The 18,321-nt window shown below is 36.0% G+C and overlaps 1 protein-coding gene across 1 annotated transcript in view; it reads right to left on the bottom strand.

Moving 5' to 3' along the window:
- LOC136028943 (5'-3' exoribonuclease 2 homolog) overlaps positions 1-18,321 on the bottom strand; it is a 147,524-nt gene that overhangs the window by 41,894 nt on the left and 87,309 nt on the right. Inside the window, exons 12-13 of the mRNA XM_065706930.1 lie at positions 7,803-8,030; positions 930-1,037 (exon numbers count right to left, since the gene is read on the bottom strand). Of these exons, the coding sequence (XP_065563002.1) occupies positions 930-1,037; positions 7,803-8,030 (336 nt within the window). The remainder of the gene's footprint in view (positions 1-929; positions 1,038-7,802; positions 8,031-18,321) is intronic.

Raw genomic sequence — 18,321 nt, 5'->3', positions numbered from 1 at the left:
ACAAACTCCATTTATGAATGCAATTCATACTAAAAGATAGCATTTATCTATAATAAAGTTATTTTCTACTTGTTTCTGAAATGTTAACACCTCAGCTAGCGTTAGGATAGTTATTAATTACACCATTGGCATAAGACATGACTGGAAATCGGGTGCTTACTTAGTGCTACCTTCTCTAAAAATATCAAAGCCATAGCTGATTGAAACAAAATGAATCTTGACATTAAATCGATTGTTCAATAAATCAATTGTCAGTTTTTATTAGAATTTCTACTTTAGGTTGAAGATGAAATTACTACTACTACTACTACTAACAACTCACTGCAGCACTAAGTTGTCTGAGGCCAACACGGCTAAGGACGCTCTTCCTAAATCCCAAACTATTCCAAGCCTATCTCTTTTTACGCTCCCAAGAAGTTCAATTTCCCTTAAATCTTCCCTTACGAAATCCTCCCAACCCACTCGGGGACGACTTGCATTTTTGTTTGGTCCTAAATGGCTGGCCAACAAGGATGATATTTGGCAGCCTTTCGTCCTTTATTCCTAGAATATGTCGTAGCCATCTAAATCTTTCTCTCATTAGAAAGCGGGATTGACCCACATTTTTGGTAGAGCGGAGAGCTTTTTTTTAACCCATACTCCAAATCTAACTTCAATGTTTCTTCGACTCTGTAGCCTATGAGTTCACTCTAAAGGTTAGTTTTTTTTTCTTAGCAATGAGGACCGCTTGGCATACACACATATTATTATTTACACATTATTATTTTTAAGGAGGAGTGATGGGGTCAAAGTATATTCCTAGACACATTTTGAAAAATTTCCTTGGGTTTCATAGGAACAGTTTTGGATTTTTTAACAATTCCCTACTCTGTGCAGATATGTATGCTACGTATTAAAACTTTAAAATAAAAAAAAAAAAAAAAACTTACAGGTTTTGTATCCTTTGGGAACTCCAGATTTACATCAGACAAATTTATAAAATCACTAGCGAAACAGGCATAGTGATAAGGGAAGAACCATTCCCAGCTTGGACAACCCTAGAAAAAAGAATGGCGTTCACATTTAAGCGATATGACAGCTTATAAAAATTGTAAGCTGAACTTACATAAAACTGCGGATAAATAAAAAACTGCAGTTGTGATATATTTTTGCATTCTTGTATTACGTTGCATTTAATTTTATATACAGTATATTCAGTTATCAAACTGCGGTTATAATATTTTTTTTTCTTATATTATATTGTTTTCGTAAGATACAGATGCATCTTAATACACAGAAAATATATGAATTTCAACGCCGATGTTTGCTTTAAATTTACAGGTGTTAACGCTGGAAAACTTTACTGAATTAATTGTATTGCGTTTACTTTTATTGTCTCTCTAATTGGAAATCTCTTTGGATATTGAAAATCTAATTGGGAAAACCGTAAATGCGGCTTAAAACCCGACCACGACACGTTATATTCCATTATGAAAATACAGTCCTGCCAGTATCATTTAAACTGTCTTTTCAATCTTCCGAGACTCATCATGGTCATTTATTCTTCAATCTGTTACCTTTTTGTCTCCTCTAGATTCTCAAATGTCTCCGCTTTTCCAACCGCTTCACAACCTCATTCATTTTCCACCCTCTTTCTGTTTCTTCCAAGTACGATATTTCTACTTTGCTTCGTCCCTCAAAAGCTACCTTCTAGGATGTTAACTCGTTTTATTTTTAATTATTATTCTATAGCTATTTTTTAGGCTAATATTCTAGTTTTAAATGTTGGACCCCAATCTACCACTTCCTGGGTCTTCTATTTGTGGGCAGACATTTCCAACCATGCTTTGTCCCTTTGCGTCCGTATATTCGGTATCCTTTCAAAGGCTGGAAGTCTTTTTTCAGTGCGGCATGATTTCGTCGGATTTTCTTACTATTTGTTCCATTGGGAAGGCTTAAATTCAAGAGACGGGCGGGTCAGGCATTCCACTTGGGTGCCGCATAACGTGCCAAAATCATTTGAGCCTTCTGTTGGTGACGATAATGATAATGAATGCTTCTAATTGTACTTTTGGATTCGATGGCTGTTGTTTATCCTTCGCCTAAGTTTGAAGTGGCAAATGGCTCCCAGGAACTTCCGATCAAAGATGTCGAGTTAGCATTCTTCTTCTGCCTTTAGCTGCCAGGTTTAATATTCGCGAATACACACCACATAGACTCCGAGTCTGGTCTTTGGGTTGATCTAGCCTCTGTACCAGAAGGGCTTTTGTATTGCACAAAGTGCTTCATGGGCTGCTTATTCTAGCCTTGATTTTGTTCAAGGCTCCCATTCTTGATATCTATCAGTGGCCCAAGTTACCTGAATCCTTCAACCATTTCAGGCTGTTGTCCGTTTATGGTGACTGCCGAGTTCCTATCTGTAGGCAGGTGCTTGTTTTGGGGGATACTTATGGTCAGACTTTTCAGGCTAGCGCTCTTTGCCATTCTTAGCAACATGTCAGCTCGATTCCAATTTCCAGTCTTATGGAACGATTTTGAAAAGCACTGTAAGCTTCTACTACCAGGGGATGAAGGTAAGCTTGTTTTCATAGTAGGCTTTCATCGGGCTGACCAGTTTCAGAGGACTTCGTCTTCTACCATGATTTCCTATAGTATCGGCCGAAGTATCAAGTCGATTGTTCGTATAAGATCCAAAAAGACAGCCATGGTTTCTCAGTTATAAGTAGACCCGATCTGGTGTAGGAGTATTCGAGGTGAGGAAATTTGGTCTGCACAATTTTTCGCCTCTGAATTGTGCTTACGACAAAGATGGCGAAAATCTTTCAGGGCGTGTCGATCAGTGAGATGCCTCGATAGTCTTTTGTAGTCACTTTATCGCCCTTCTTGAACACTGGAACGATTGTTGCATCCCTCAAATCTTGGGAAGGTACTCGTTCCTCCGGAGCTTCCTGGAGAAGTCCTTGAGCGTTCTGATTAAGGATGGGTCTGCTTTATACAGCTCAGGTGGTAACCTTTCTACTCCTGGCTCTTTATGTCTCTCGAGAAATTTTTACTGATTTCATTACTTCTTCAGGCGATACGTCAGCAGTGAATTCATTTTGCGATTGAGATGGTTCATTCGCAAATGGTCACGATTGGTCGGCCAATTATTACAGTGCCGTCCGCCTTCTTTACATTTCCAGCTATCAGGTTTCCTATTCTCTTGTAGTCTTTAAGCATATAGTATTGCTTACGAGTGCCATTTCTTCTGGCACCTTCCTCTAGCTCTGTTATAATCATAGCCTAATATGACCCTTTTGATTTGTATTTGAATGCCTGAAGTATCTCTACCGTGCTTTTCTATGTTTTTTGTGAATATGGGAGAGCATGGAATCAAATAGAAAGGTAAAATTTTCTTAGGATTAAATGATTTACATGATTTGAGCATTCAAGATAAAATATGAGCAAAATGAATAAGCCTTTGGAGATTCCGATGGTTCAAAATTGATGTTAAGAAGATTATGTTGCTTAGACTGGAGATGAATGAAATAAGTATAAAGAAAGAAAAAAAAGACCGTGGATTGTCAGTTTAATTGACATATACTAATATTTATTCCTTAAAGTTTTGACAATTTTTTATTTATGAACGGAAGAAAAGTGAAAACATTTCAAATGTATTTTGTTTTCAGTAAAGTACAAATTGTGTTCTGGTTTTGAGAAGGTATAGGGGTTATCAGTCCAACTCATGTTAATTTCTGCTTGCTTTGAGTTTGATTGGGCAATTTATTGTAATTTCTGTTCGTTTTGAATTTCATTTATTTATTGATAGCGATTTGTGGTAGTTTTACAATTGGAAGATTATTTGACCTAATGGAGCTCTGCACTTTCCTTTTAAGAACTTGCTTTGTGGAAAGAGTTTTTTAAATTAATTCCTGTTCGTTTTTTATTTACATTGTCTTTTTCATGGAAAAAATATTATTTTATATCTTTTCACTTTTTTTTCTATGAGAATTCATATTTGTATGTTGGAGAAACTTTTTCAACAATTTTTAATCCTGACACAAACAGTGTCTTTTAATTTAATTTTATAGCTTCTGAAGTTAACCTAAGAAATAGATTCTATTTAAATTCTATTTAGAAATTGACCTAGAAATAGTAGAAATAGAAAAAGATTCTATCTATGATCTTTGACAACCTGGATACAACTATACTCTTTTTATTTATTCATATTATAAGAGCAAAAGTAGTAATAGTAGTATCTCAATAGTTTCAATTTAATACCCCCAGTCGTTCTCGATATATTGCAGAGGTGTCTTATTGGCAACCATAAATACAATGCCTTTTGATTTATTTTAAAGCAGCATTTAGTTTTAGAGTATTATGGGCAAATTGTATACTTGTGGGGGCTTGACATGCCTTATATACCTAAAGACATAGTTGCAGGACCATTCTACTATGCTGAACAAGATACCTGTCTCAAAATTTTGACTGAATGCCAATGGAAAATGAAAGGGCTTGAGAGAAGGGCTGCTTGCCCTCCAATCTCTTGTTACTCTTAAAACGGGGACCAGAAATTTTAATTTTGAACTGAATAAGCTCCTTTAAAAGTTCCAATGGTATTCTAGCTATTTGATGATACCTATTATGTTGCTTATATGCCCTTCTGAAAAGCTTAATAAATACATTAGTTACATTGATAGTAGTGGTAGTATAAAAAGTGTAAATATAGTGCTTCTGGGTAGTTCAAAATCCCCCACAACTTACCCTTAAAAGCCTAAATTACGGATATAAGTTGTTCTTCAGATATTGCTTTGTCACCATTTTGAAAGTCCACATGCTCATAATTTGTTTCCTTTTGGTTCATCATGCGCCTATATATTCCTTAAAAGCTTCACTTTAATACCCTTAGCTTGTGCAGTAGCAATAGCTGTAGCAGCATTAGTAGCAGAATGCGCATAGCACCTTTGGTTCCTTTAACAACCCCTTCAACACACGCTGAAAGTTTCAGCTTAATAAAGACCATCAACCATTCCTGTAGCATATCTGATGTGTCTGCTTGACAACATGTGTGGACATAGTGTGTTACGATTTAGTTCCATATAGTTTCTATATATCCCAAATTTTTCGCTTAATAATCTTAGTTTTAATAGCAGTAGTAGTAGTAGTAGCTGTAGTATCAATTGTAGTAGCCTAAGCTTTAGTGGCAGTAGTAGTAATAGTAGCAGTAGTAAAAGTAAAAGCAGTAGCTTTACGATACAAATTTTTTTTTCTCTCTTCACATCCTTCATAAACACTCTCTTCATTCACATTCACATCTTTCATCCTTCACAACAAACCCTGTTAGTTTCAACTCCACACACCAAACTGTTCCTAAGATATTGCTGTTACAGACTTTTGAAAAGCTGCACACTGAGGGCGTATCCTGATTCATTTCATCTTCCCCTCTCAGAATTTCCTGAAAATTTCACCTTCCTGCCCTTAGGCGTAGTTTTAATAGTAGTCATAGTAGTATTATCCATATTTAGTATTATCCGATTACCCTTTCTACATAAAACTTATATAATCCCAGTGCATAACTTACAGCCCTTGCCCTAAGGGCTGTGTGTGTGTGTGTGTGTGGGGGGGGGGGTTGTCATCCTCAAAGACATAATTTATGGATCTTTCAAATACGTTGAACAAAATGGCTATTTGAAAATTTTTATTGGATGTGTTTAAGGAAATGGTAGGAACGAGAGGAGGAATTAGTTGCCCTCCAATCTCTTTTGAATATTAAAAAGGACACTGGCCCTTTAAATTTCGAATCGAACGAGTTTTTTTTTCGAAGTTTCTAAGACATCAAATGGCCATCTCATTCTATCAGATGCATTTCGGTAAAATAAGGGGGGAGGTATCCACCCTCTGATCACTCTGAATCTCACAAAGGGGACTAGAACTTCTAATTACCAATCCCAAGAGCCCCCTCCAAAGTTTATACGATCACCATTTCAATACAAGCCTTATATGTCCCCGCGGCAAAACTTACAACACTTATCCTGAGGGCTCTGGGAGGGGGGTTGTTATCCTCAAAGACATGATTTCCGGATCTTTAATTTACGTTGAACCAAATACATATTTCAAATTTTGATTGAATGTATTTGGGAAAATTTTGGACCTCCAATCACTTTCGACTATTAAAAAAGGCACTAGACCTTTGAATTTCCAATCCAACGAGCCCTTTTCGAAGTTTCTACGACAACTCCTTCGATACAAAACGCCCTGGTGTAAAACCCCCCAAAAAATAAATAATAAGTAAATTAATAATACGTTGTACCCACATCGCTCTTTACTTAAGCAGCACTATTGCGCTACCTACGACAAAAAAGTTCATGTACGCAAAAACGGACGCACACATACTACTACTACTAATAAAAACACACTGCACCACCAAGCCTCCTTTGGCCAACACCCTCTCCTCCAGACCAATCTATTGAAAACCTCACTCTTTACCTCTCCTCTGAAGTTCCCATTTCTTTTAAATCCTTGCTTATGATTTCTTCCCACTCCACTCAGGGACGACCTGCTTTTTATGGTCCCAAAAGCATGGCCAATAGGAACAAACTTTGGCAATCTGTTATCCTGCATTCGTATAACGTGTCCTAGCAATACCAACATTTCTTTATTTGTAGTCCTAAAAAACTGGTAAGAATCACATTTTTGAACAGTTTGTTGTTTGACATACGGTCAGTCAAACCGAAACTGGTCCGTGGACAATTCCTATGGAAAATTTTTAGTAAATCTTCCTCTGCCTTTCGAAGCGCCCACGTTTAAGAACCATACTTGACCACTTTCACAACAATATCTTCCAGTACTTATTATATTGGTTTGTACACTTATCTTTCTATTCTTCCAAACATTATTTAATGTTGAAAAACGCCATGGACTTCAATTATTTTACTTATTACATATATAGTGCATATAGTACAGGGCTATCTACTTCATCGATCTCCTTATTACCCATCATCCCCTCTTCATCTTCATTCATTCCCAGTCAAAGCAACTTTTTCTTCTCAAAAATAATTTTCAACCCTAATCTTACACCCTGGACTATCGAAACCTCCAAATTTATTCATTTTGCAAAAAAAAAGAAAAAAGAGAATTAGGGCACTCATATCATGTGCATAAAATAAGTCCAGGAGAGTTTTACCGTCCCATTTGGTTTCACACTTTCCCATATTCAGCTAAAAATCAAATGCTATCCTCAAAAGCGTGCTAAATTATTTTCACTGCCATTTTATTGATAAGATAATCTATGGCTCAATTAGAGCAGGAACCACGCCTTTCAGGAGAAGCAGAAACAGGAGAAGTGTGTGTGTGTGTGTGTGTGTGGGGAGTGTTCAAATTTTACAACATGCAAAAGAGGCAAATTATTTGAAGAGTAGAAGAGACTATGGAGACTTTCAAAATTTTGAGACTTTAGACCCCTATAGGCAAACTTCGGCCTGCCTAATTTTTCGAGAAAAAAAAAAATCTTTTTGAAGAAAAATCTCGCTTCCAAGAAAAAGATTTAGAAAATTTCAAGAAAGATGTGCTTTCTAACTAATACACACACCATGACCGGGCGTGTTAACAGCGTGACATAGAATTTGTCCCATGAAAACTTTATATATTTTACAAAAAAAGTCGATCTCGGTCGATAAAACGGCCAGTGAATTTTACCAGCCACCCACGAAAAATTTTAGGCTTCAACCCATCCCCGCAAATATCTTGGTTAGTGAAGCCTCTATAAGGAAATCCCATGAAGAGCCGAAATCCTTCGAACTGATACACGTATTGTTCTAAATTAATTTAAAAAAAAAGAATCTTACCTGATAGTAATACTGTAGAACCCATGCAAGTCCCAGCAAATATTCATGGCCAACATGTTCTCGGAAATCTAAATTATCTGGAAGGACACGGAATTTACTCTCATAATATCTATCTTTGAATCCGTCTTCCCAAAGTCTTACTTCGTCCGGGTTCTCTACCTCTTCTTCTTCTTCTTCCAGAGGTCGCTTTATACCACGCTTGTCACCTCCGAGAACTTCCTCTGAAGGCTATAAAGGAGACAAAACATTGTAAAGCATTTCTTTAAATTAGTAGACTAAAACAGCATAATTTAAACGAATATCCGTCAAGAATTCCTAAAAATCTAAAAACTCAGAAGTAAAATTTACAAACAAACCTTCCTCATCTGAGAAGAAAATATAAAAAAAAACCCTTTTGTCTTTTTCAACCCCACACTAGCTATTTTTAAGCCAAATCTTGGATGAGTGACAGCAATTTTGCATTAGCTTGATACAGTTTAGTCTTGTTCCTTTTCTTGTTCATAGATAATTTCTTAAACCACGTTGGCCTGCCATAACATAAAGAAAGAAAACGATCAAAAATGAGGGTTTTTAAAGGCCAAATGAAAATACTGAAAAAAACACAAAAAGCGAACATTTCGAGAGAAAACTCTTCTTCAGCGCGAACAAAAAAATACAATCAAGGAAAAAACCAAAAACCAAAATAAAGCTTCCAATGCGTGCCACCCTTTTACCAATTGAGAGTTACATCTTAATGGAAAACCTTGAAGAAAAGGCTATTTTGCAAAGTTTTTGTAAACCGAAATCTTAGGTTCGTTTCAAAGATGAAATTTTTTTATTTGTGGGAGCATGGTGGTGAATCTCTGGAGTCTTTCCTTCACTTGCTTAACTCCTTGAATCCAAAACTTAAATTTACTTGGGAATTGGAAGCAGAAAGGCGTCTTCCTTTCTTAGATGTCCTGGTTCACCGAAATGGTATATGCTTCGAGTTCGGAGTCTATAGAAAACCCACACATAGTGATCGTTACTTAAATAATTCTTCTAATCATTCTCCTGCCGTGAAAGAATAGAAAGATAAGCCTACAAACCAAGATTAGAATATTGGAAGCTACAGTGATGACAGTGGTCAAATATGGCTCTGAAGCATGGACACTCCGAAAAGCAGATGAAAATTTACTAGATGTTTTCCAGAGAAATTGCCTACGGATTGTTCTGGGTACCCGGCTGACTGACCGTATTTCAAACAGTAGGTTGTACGAAAAGTGTGGTTCAATCCCGCTTTCTGGGGCTATAATGAAAGAAAGGTTGAGATGGCCAGGCCACGTTCTACGGATGAAGGATGACAGATTACCGAAGATTGTCCTTTTTGGCCAACCGTCTGGGGCTACACGGAAAGCAGGTCGTCCTTGTCTGGGTTGGGAGGATGTCATAAATAAGGATTTAAAGGAAATGGGAACTTCCTGGGAGGGTGTAAAGAGGGAGGCTTTAAATAGATTAGGTTGGAGGAGGAGCGTGCGTAGCTGTGTTGGCCTCAGGCGGCTTGGTGCTGCAGTGAGTTATTAGTAGTAGTAGTAGTAGTATTGCAAGTTTGTGTTTGGATACATTGCAAGTTAAGGTTGTGTTTTATTAAAGTTTGTCACATATTTATTAATTGCTTTAGCATATCTTTTAATACACTGAGATAAACATCCTCTTTTTCCTTTTTCAATAAAGGTATACATATCTTTGTCAGAAAATAATGGGCTTTCAGCTTTAGTATTTGAGAAAAGCTTCCCATGTTGGTCCTTGTGCTGAGTAGAAGAACAGTGGATCTAGTCTATAATCATTCAAATATAAACTTTTAAAATCTTCAACAATATCTCAAAAAAGTGAAACATTAGTGTTTATGTATAATTTAGTTTAATCTAATAGCGCTTTTCATTTAAATAATTTCCAAATAGATTTCGCTCTTATATATTCTTCTTCAGAAACATTTTCCCCGGTAATCTAGAATAAAACTTGTCTATTGAAGGTAATTTTTATCATTTCTTCTTTATAGCTTTCAATATATTTATGGGGATAAATCCCTTTCTCTATTAATTTTTGGGATTCTTCAGCATTTTGAAATACATCAGAAGCATACTAAAAATTATTTCTTAAACAATTCCAATTGTTTAAGAAATAACAATTCACATTTAGCTAAATTTTTAGAAAGCTTATCTAGCGATTAAGTCACAAAACAGAGTGAATCTATGAAGCACATGTCGTATTGAGTTTCATTAACAGTAATTGTTTTTATAAAACGATATAAAATTCTCCGCTGAATCAAAAATACCGTTGTCAGGTACTAATTGCCAAAAAAATAATGAGTCTTTTTTGATAGATTATGCATTACAATGGGGATATGTTTAGGAATACTAAATTTTTCATTATATGTAGTATGATTAAGTCCAAGAATATTACCAGGCATATGGTCGCGATCTAACTGAAAATTATTAGCTACTATTTCCAATTAACAAATATGACAGCTTTTTTAAATTATATTATTGAATTTTTCTCTTACTTGTTCTAGTGTATAACCCTGTCCTCTCTGTCTATTTTATACTCATTGGCTATTTCTTAACACACTTCTCTTATGATAGTTACAAAGTGCCCGCTAGCATCTTCACCGAAGTATTCATAATATTTATTTTGTGCTGTTTCAAAAGAACAGCATACTTGGAATCCACAAGTAAATGGCCTTGCTCTGCTACTTTAATTGTCTTTTTACCTTTCTTGAGATTAAATTCTTCATTATAAAATCTAAAATCGACTATAATACAAAAGGGCACTTTGATTTGTTTAGCTATATTTTTTAATTCAATTTTAGATCCTGGTTTTGGCACAATGATGTCAGGATCCTCACAGTTTTCCTTTTTATCATAATTAAAAAAAAAAATTCTTGTTCATTGAAGTATCTTCCACATAATTTACATAGTTGGACTTTCCATTTAGTTATTGATATTTGGGATGCAAGTAGTTTGTTTACATCTTTAATTAAAACAAAATGATTATTAAAAAGGAGTAACTATTCACATGTGCAGCAGTTTTCCATTTAGGAATATGAGCTCTAGCCACTTTATTTTCACTTGTTTCAAAGAAACAAATTCTAATTTTATATTTGTTTTCAAATTTATACAAGAACTCGAATTTCCATTGGAAAATTAGCAATCCCATTAAAGTTGAATTCATTTTCATATGTTTGATAGTCTTTCTTCATGATTTTTATCTGGGTGAAGACAAGCAAGTATCGACCAAAGAAAGCATTTATTTCCATTATTCCTTACACTAATGCAAGCTTTTTTATTTTTTATAAATTCAAGCAATTCTTTGTAAGTACCTCCCACGAAATTTTGTGATATTATCATTTGATATTCAATTCCATCGACACTTTCAAATTGTAAGCCTGATCTGGGAGTATTTTCTATGACTAATGTGTGTATATTCATGTGATTACTTTTCAGATGGTTTTGTCCGATGTCACTATTTTTACTAAAAACTCAGGAATAGCTATGATAAAAGACAGGTTCGAGTTCCTCAGTATTCTTCTGAGAGTAAAATATTAAACGTTTTTTTTTTAAATTTAACTCAATAACTTTCTCTATCATTGATTCTATTTTTTAAATCTCTAACAACAGTATCAAAAAGCGATCCAAAATCACCTCCATTTGCATTCATTGAAATATTAACTGAAAGGGAGTTTTATATAAACCGTTAAATACTTGGGCTATTATCTTGTTCCTCATCTATGAACACATACGCTGAAATACCTTGAAATTCTCGTATTTTCGTCTTATTTATAAATAAATTTGAAATAGCAATATTCCGTTCTTTTTTAAAACTCTATCTACCAGTTAAACCCCGAACGAATTGACGATTTTAATGAACATCCTTTTTATTGATTTCTATTTGGCTTTTTAACTTTTTACTGCCTGTACTTCATTTGATAACTTTTTACTTCATTCTTCACTTACAAGATGTGATATTTCTAGTAAGAGCTAAGAGCTCATATGGCACTTGTGACGAGGTCGGAAGAGCCAAGAGCTCATATGGCATGAGCTCAAGCAAAATTCTATGAATGAATAGATGGATTTAAAAGAAAAAATTAGAGGCTTAACGGCGGTCGGGATTTAAAATGAGAGCTCTAAGACACAAGGTCCTTCTAAATATTAAAAATTCATTAAGATCTGATAACCCACTCGTGAGTTAAAAATACCTCATTTTTTCTAATTTTTCCTCTCCCGTCAGCCCCCCAGATGGTCGAATCGGGGAAAACGACTTTATCAAGTCAATTTGTGCAGGTCCCTGACACGCCTACCAATTTTCATCGTTCTAGCACGTCCAGATGCACCGAACTCGCCAAAGTACTGGACACCCTCCCAACTCCCCCAAAGAGATCGGATCCAGTCCGGTTACGTCAATCACATATACGACATTTGCTTATTCTACCCACCAAATTTAATCCCGATCTCTTCACTCTAAGTGTTTCCCAAGATTTCCAGTTTCCCCAGTCTAAATCCCCCAACGTCAACAGATCTGTTTGGGATTTAAATAAGAGCTCTGGGACATAGGTTCCTTCTAAATATCAAATTTCATTAAGATCCGGTCACTGGTTCGTAAGTTAAAAATACCTTAAATTTTCTAATTTTTCCAAATTAACACCCCCAATCCCCCCAAAGAGAGCGGATTCAGTCCGGTTATGTCAATCAAGTATCTAGGACTTGTGCTTATTCTTCCCACCAAGCTTCCTCCCAATCCCTTCACTCTAACTGTTTTCAAAGATTTCAGGTTTCCCCCTCCAACTCCCCCTAATGTTACCAGATCCCGTTGGGATTTAAAATAAGAGCTCTGAGACACGGTATCCTTCTAAACATCAAATGTCATTTAGATCCAATCACCCGTTCCTAAGTTAAATATACCTCATTTTTTCAAATTTTTCCTAATTAACTGTCCTCCACTCCCCTCCCCCCTCCTGATGGTCGAATTGGGGACATGACTATTTTTAGTTCAATCTGGTCTGGTCCCTCATACGCCTGCCAAATTTCATCGTCCTAGCTTATCTGGAAGTGCCCAAACTAGGTAAACCGGGACAGACCGTCAGACCGACAGAATTTACGATCACTTTTGGTAAATACCAAATCCCATAAAAAAAAAATATAGTTTCAAATAACAAGAGACATTTCAATAAACATCTTGATGAGCAGAAGAAAGGCTTATATCCCCAATGAAGCTCTTATTGACACCCTCAGTGACAATCGAAGAACCTCCTCCACTGTTAATCTTTTATAGTTTATTTAATAATTTTTTCCGGATATAAATGGCAGTGAATCAAGTTGTTGTTCCTTTCTGGAAAATATTTCAAAAGCCTATTATAGATAATTCTACACCCAGAAATTAATATACACAAACTAAAGAAAACAATGTGAATGTATCTCGACAATTAAGTTATGATTTCATTTAAAAGATGTTGAATCTTGGACTCTCCCAAGTGATAGTAAACTTTATGCAAAAATGATGTCACATGTGCGGCTAGCAAAACATCCTACCATAGTTTACCTTTTTATTTGTGCGCGGAAGTTGGTTTTTCATGGTGAGAATGATATTGACTTATGCAGTTTTTTTTCGCTCTATTTTTGAGTACCAGAATCACTCCTGTTGAAGCCGTCGCTGTGCCAAAAAATGACTTAATAAAGTTGCGTTTCCATTCTACCTTTTTGGCGCCATCTATCTTGACTACGCTAACTGCATTGCACTTACTGCGAGAAGTCACAGGTGGCGCATCGTCCACCAATGGAAACAATCCGACAGGAAAGAAACGTGGATGTCGGGCAGGGAAAAATGAAAGGAGAAGGCGTACGGGGTGTGCTATTTCGGTACTAGTGACAAGCCGTGACTATTGTTCTTCGCCAAAACAAGTGTTTGAGCGAAACCTGGTGAAAATCAAGATATCCAGAGCACCTAAAATACCGAGTCTGAAGAGATTTGACGAAACTCCCGTGTGCCCCTTCCAGGATAGCCCGCCCGTTCTTAAGCCCGAACGTCCTTTAGCTAAAAGTAAGTTGCCAAATATACTTGTGTGTAACGCTAGATCTTTGAACAACAAAACTGATCCACTTGAAGTTATTGCCAGGCAGAACAACGCCTCAATAATAATAATAAGCGAATGTTGGGACACTTCTGACGAATCGGCGCGCATCAAAGGTTACGCAAGCTACTTTAATACGCGTCACGATCGTGGCTTGAATCGTCGAGGAGGAGGCGTTGGACTTTATGTTCGTAATGACCTATCCTCAAGGCTGTTAAGTGAGCCTTTTGACTCCGACCACGAAATATTATGGACCGAATGCAAACCTGCACGTTTATCAAAAAGATTTTCATGTTTAATTGTTGCTTCGGTCTATTATCCTGAAAGTGCTAAAAACAGGAAAGACTTGATTGAACACATTCAGTTTTTCGTAGACAAAATGCGCCGCAAGCATGTCTCTCCTGGCTTTGTTATTGCCGGAGACTTCAATCAAACTAATAGGCAATGGGTTTCAAATATTTTAGATTTGCGACAAGCCGTTACAATACCTACCCATCAAAGTGGCAGCATACTGGACTTGATTTTTACAAACTTGACAGACTTTTATTACGCACCGAGATCCCTAGGACCCCTTCTGAATTCTGATCACTTTATCATCTTCTGGGAAGCCAGTTCGGCAATTCCGAAGCCAAAACGAGTCAAGTATACGGTGCGACCACTTACTGAGGACTCGATATCTACATTTGGTCGCTGGATCGGTAATTATCAGTTTGAGGACATTTGCTCTGAACAGGATATTAATATTAAAGTCAATAAGCTGAATACTCTGCTTCAGGAGCAATTTCAGACTTGTTTTCCCGTAAAAGTCATTACTGTGAGTGACACTGATAAACCGTGGATAACCAATGATCTAAAGAATTTAATAAAAACCCGTTGTCGCCTTCATATCGCTGGTGATAACGTAGCTTCAGCCAAGTTGCGTAATCATATTGTTAAACTAAACAAGCGTGCCAAGAGGCAGTATGTGAGGGATAAAATTACTCCCTTACTCACAATAGACCCCAACAAATGGCATTTCTCAGTAAAAAGACTTACCGGTAAGACAACACTCAGAGATCTAAGGCTCCTCAAAGAGGACAGTACCTTAACCTCAGCTAATGAAGTCAATCCTTTTTTGCTGACATTTGTACCTCATTTCCATCAATCACCAAATCAGAAATTGATACTATCATTGCTGGTGCAGAGATTGAGGACGTATGTGAGGTCTCTGAATTCACTGTTTATAAGGAACTCCTAAGACTGAAAGCGAGCTGTGCGTCCTACCCAGGTGAGCTTCCAGTAAAGCTGTTACGTGAATTCGCCATTTTTCTGGCTAAGCCACTCTCTTCTATAATCAACCAATGTTTCCTTCAGCAAGTATTCCCTAGTGCTTGGAAAAGAGCATATGTCCGCGTTATTCCAAAAGTAAGGTGTCCAAAATCTTGTGATCAACTCCGGCCTATATCAATAACTCCGAACCTTTCTAAAGTTGCAGAAACGTTTATTTACCGCAAACTTATGTCACAGGTCTCTGCACATCTAGACCCGTATCAGTATGGATGCTTAAGAGGCAGCAGCACAACTGTTTATTTAGTACGGATGTACCATCTCATTGTCGAGTGGCTCGACCGAGGAAGTGCTATAGTCGACCTTCTCCTCGTAGACTACCGAAAGGCTTTTGATCTTATTCGCCATTCCGTTGCTATCACAAGTCTACGCACCATGGGTGCGCAAACACATATTCTCCTTTTAGTGATCAATTTTTTACAAGCCCGCTATCAGTGCGTTTACAGTCTTTTCCCAGGAGATACCGACTCCGAATGGGTCGAGCTTACATAAGGAGCCCCACAAGGTACTAAGCTCGCTAGTCTACTGTTTTTGGCAGTGATAAATTTCATCCTTTCCGGCTATGAAGAAAGATTTAAGTATGTAGACGACTTGTCAGTCCTACTGAAGTACATTGTTGAGAAGTCTGAGGCTGTCCCCCAATTCTGTAACGAAATAATCAAAAACTTCAAAGATGAATGTACTGCGAACAGCCTCCAAATCAACGAAGGAAAGACTAAAATCCTTCGCTTTAATCCCCTGAAGAGAGACTTTGTGTGCCCTCCTCCTCCTTATCCTAGTGAATCTTCGGCAGTAGTGCTTGGTGTCAAGTTTAGCATCGACTGCTCTTTCAGCCTCCATGTAGATACAATTATCAAAAAGGCAAATAGTGCGATGCGGACACTTATACTAATGCGTCGATTTGGTTTTTCAGTGACACAACTAAGGATAGCCTATCTTACTTACATTCGACCAATTTTAGAGTATACATGTCCCGTATGGGGCCCACAAGTCAATAACACTATTTACCTAAGTGACCAGCTTGAGTCAATACAAAAAAGAGCAGTCAAAGTAATATTGTGCGATGCTTTTATCGAATATAAGTTAGCATTATCCACTTTACAAATTCCCTCTCTTCAAGAGCGTCGTCTCAGTTTGATTCTTAAATTTGGCCAATATCTTCTCAGAAGTGATAAATACAGATCGATACTACCACCAGTTTTAGTGAAACATCGAAGTACTAGGTTGAAGAAATTTGACAGATTAGCAGCACCTCCTTTACGCACAAATCGTTTTTCCAACTCATTCATCCCTTTCTTTGTATCAAAGTATAACAATTGTTGATTTTAAATTATTTGTCTTCTGATTTTTTTTTTTTGTCGTTTGATTTAATCCTTTTTTTCTTTTTTGTAAGCACAAGCGCCATTTAGTTTTATGACTACAAGAGATTGTGCAAATAAAACCTATTCTATTCTATTCTATAATAAAACAGATAAAGAATTAACAAGGAGGGTATTCAGTGAACGCCATATTACTACTGAAATTGTTGTTGTGTTAGAGAAATCTGAACAATATAGCAGTTATACGCAAAGCAATAGGGTATTTGACCATATGGACACTTATAGAATTGAAATGTGAGTAAATAGATATAAATATCCACAAGAAGATTTTAAATGCGATTAAAGCGATGCTAACAAAGCTTGTTCTAACGTTTATGAACGATTTTTATAGTTAGGATATAAACATAAAACGTTGATAGTGGAACAATTGTGAGTTATAATGATTTTAAAACAGTATATCCTTTATTTTGTTTCGATGTATCAAAGCAGGAATCGAATATTTATCTATTTGGATCAACTTCTGATATACAAACTAAACTTTTATTAGATCAAGTACCTGCTATTCCATATAACATTTACTGCATTATATTATCAGAAAGAGAAGCAATCATGTAGGTTACTTTAGTAAAATAATTTACTAGTAAATGTAGAAACTTTTAACCGAAAAGAAAATTAAAAATAAATACAATCGAACTATTAGGAAAGAAGATTTAGACATTGGAATGGAATATGCAATTAAAGCAATAAAACGTGTTACAACTTAATATGGAACGAAAATGGTTATCAATATTGATTTTAAGGTGGAATGGTTGATCTATCTGAACCTAAGCGTTTTGAATCTAAGGCAGCTGATTTTGAAAATAAACTGAAAAAATTAGATAAAGCTACGATTTAAAGGTTATTGAAAGAAAAGGGAAAGATAATAACAACTGTTCTTATTATTGATATCGAACAATCCACTAAATATTATGTCATATTAAATTATTACAATTTATCAGTAATAGAGAAAAAATAAAATATAATTAAACAATTTTTTTTAAATTACATCAAAAATTCTTATCTCATAAGACCTGTTTTGATAGTAAAGCTCGTGATGGGAAATTGTAAAAATGTCGGAAATTTTCAATTAGAATGGTGAGAATCCAATTGAAAAGGGGTATATTGGATTGATTAACAATACAGGTCTAGCTCTCTTATTTCTTATACTGCTCAAAGTACACTCCTAATTTTCAATAAAAGCTAAGGTACATATATCAAGAAACTTGCTCCTATGCTGAAGCTGAAATCAGCAACTGAAATGTCGATTCGACGCCCTATGCCCCAGCAGTGGCTCTGAAAGATCTTTATCCTTTATCAACTCAAGTGGACAGATATACAGATATTATCACGGGATATTTTTAGTGATTTTGATCAATTCAAGGAATACAATATAATTAATTAACACTTGCTTAGTCTATATATCATCACTGGGACAATTTACTGGGGAATTCACTGGGACAAACTTAGTGAACAAAGCAATACAAGTTGCATTAAAAATTTACTTAGCAAAGAAGAAATTGTATTAAAACATAGCGAGCATAAACAAGATTGGAAAAAAAATTGTATAAAAAATAGTGAACAAAAAAACAAATTGTATTAAAAGTAGATTACAAAAAAACTTTTGATTAGTATTTAGTGAAGAAAAAAAGTTGCATGCAATTGGATCTTGAAAGTTGCATTCTTACGCTGATTCAATCCTATCCTATCAATCCTATCGATACAGTCCTATCCTATCAATTCTATCGATTCAATT

This window comes from Artemia franciscana, chromosome 7 (assembly GCF_032884065.1).
Source record: "Artemia franciscana chromosome 7, ASM3288406v1, whole genome shotgun sequence".
In the NCBI taxonomy this organism is placed as follows: Eukaryota; Metazoa; Arthropoda; class Branchiopoda; order Anostraca; family Artemiidae; genus Artemia; species Artemia franciscana.
This window is presented reverse-complemented; position numbering and strand designations above follow the sequence as displayed.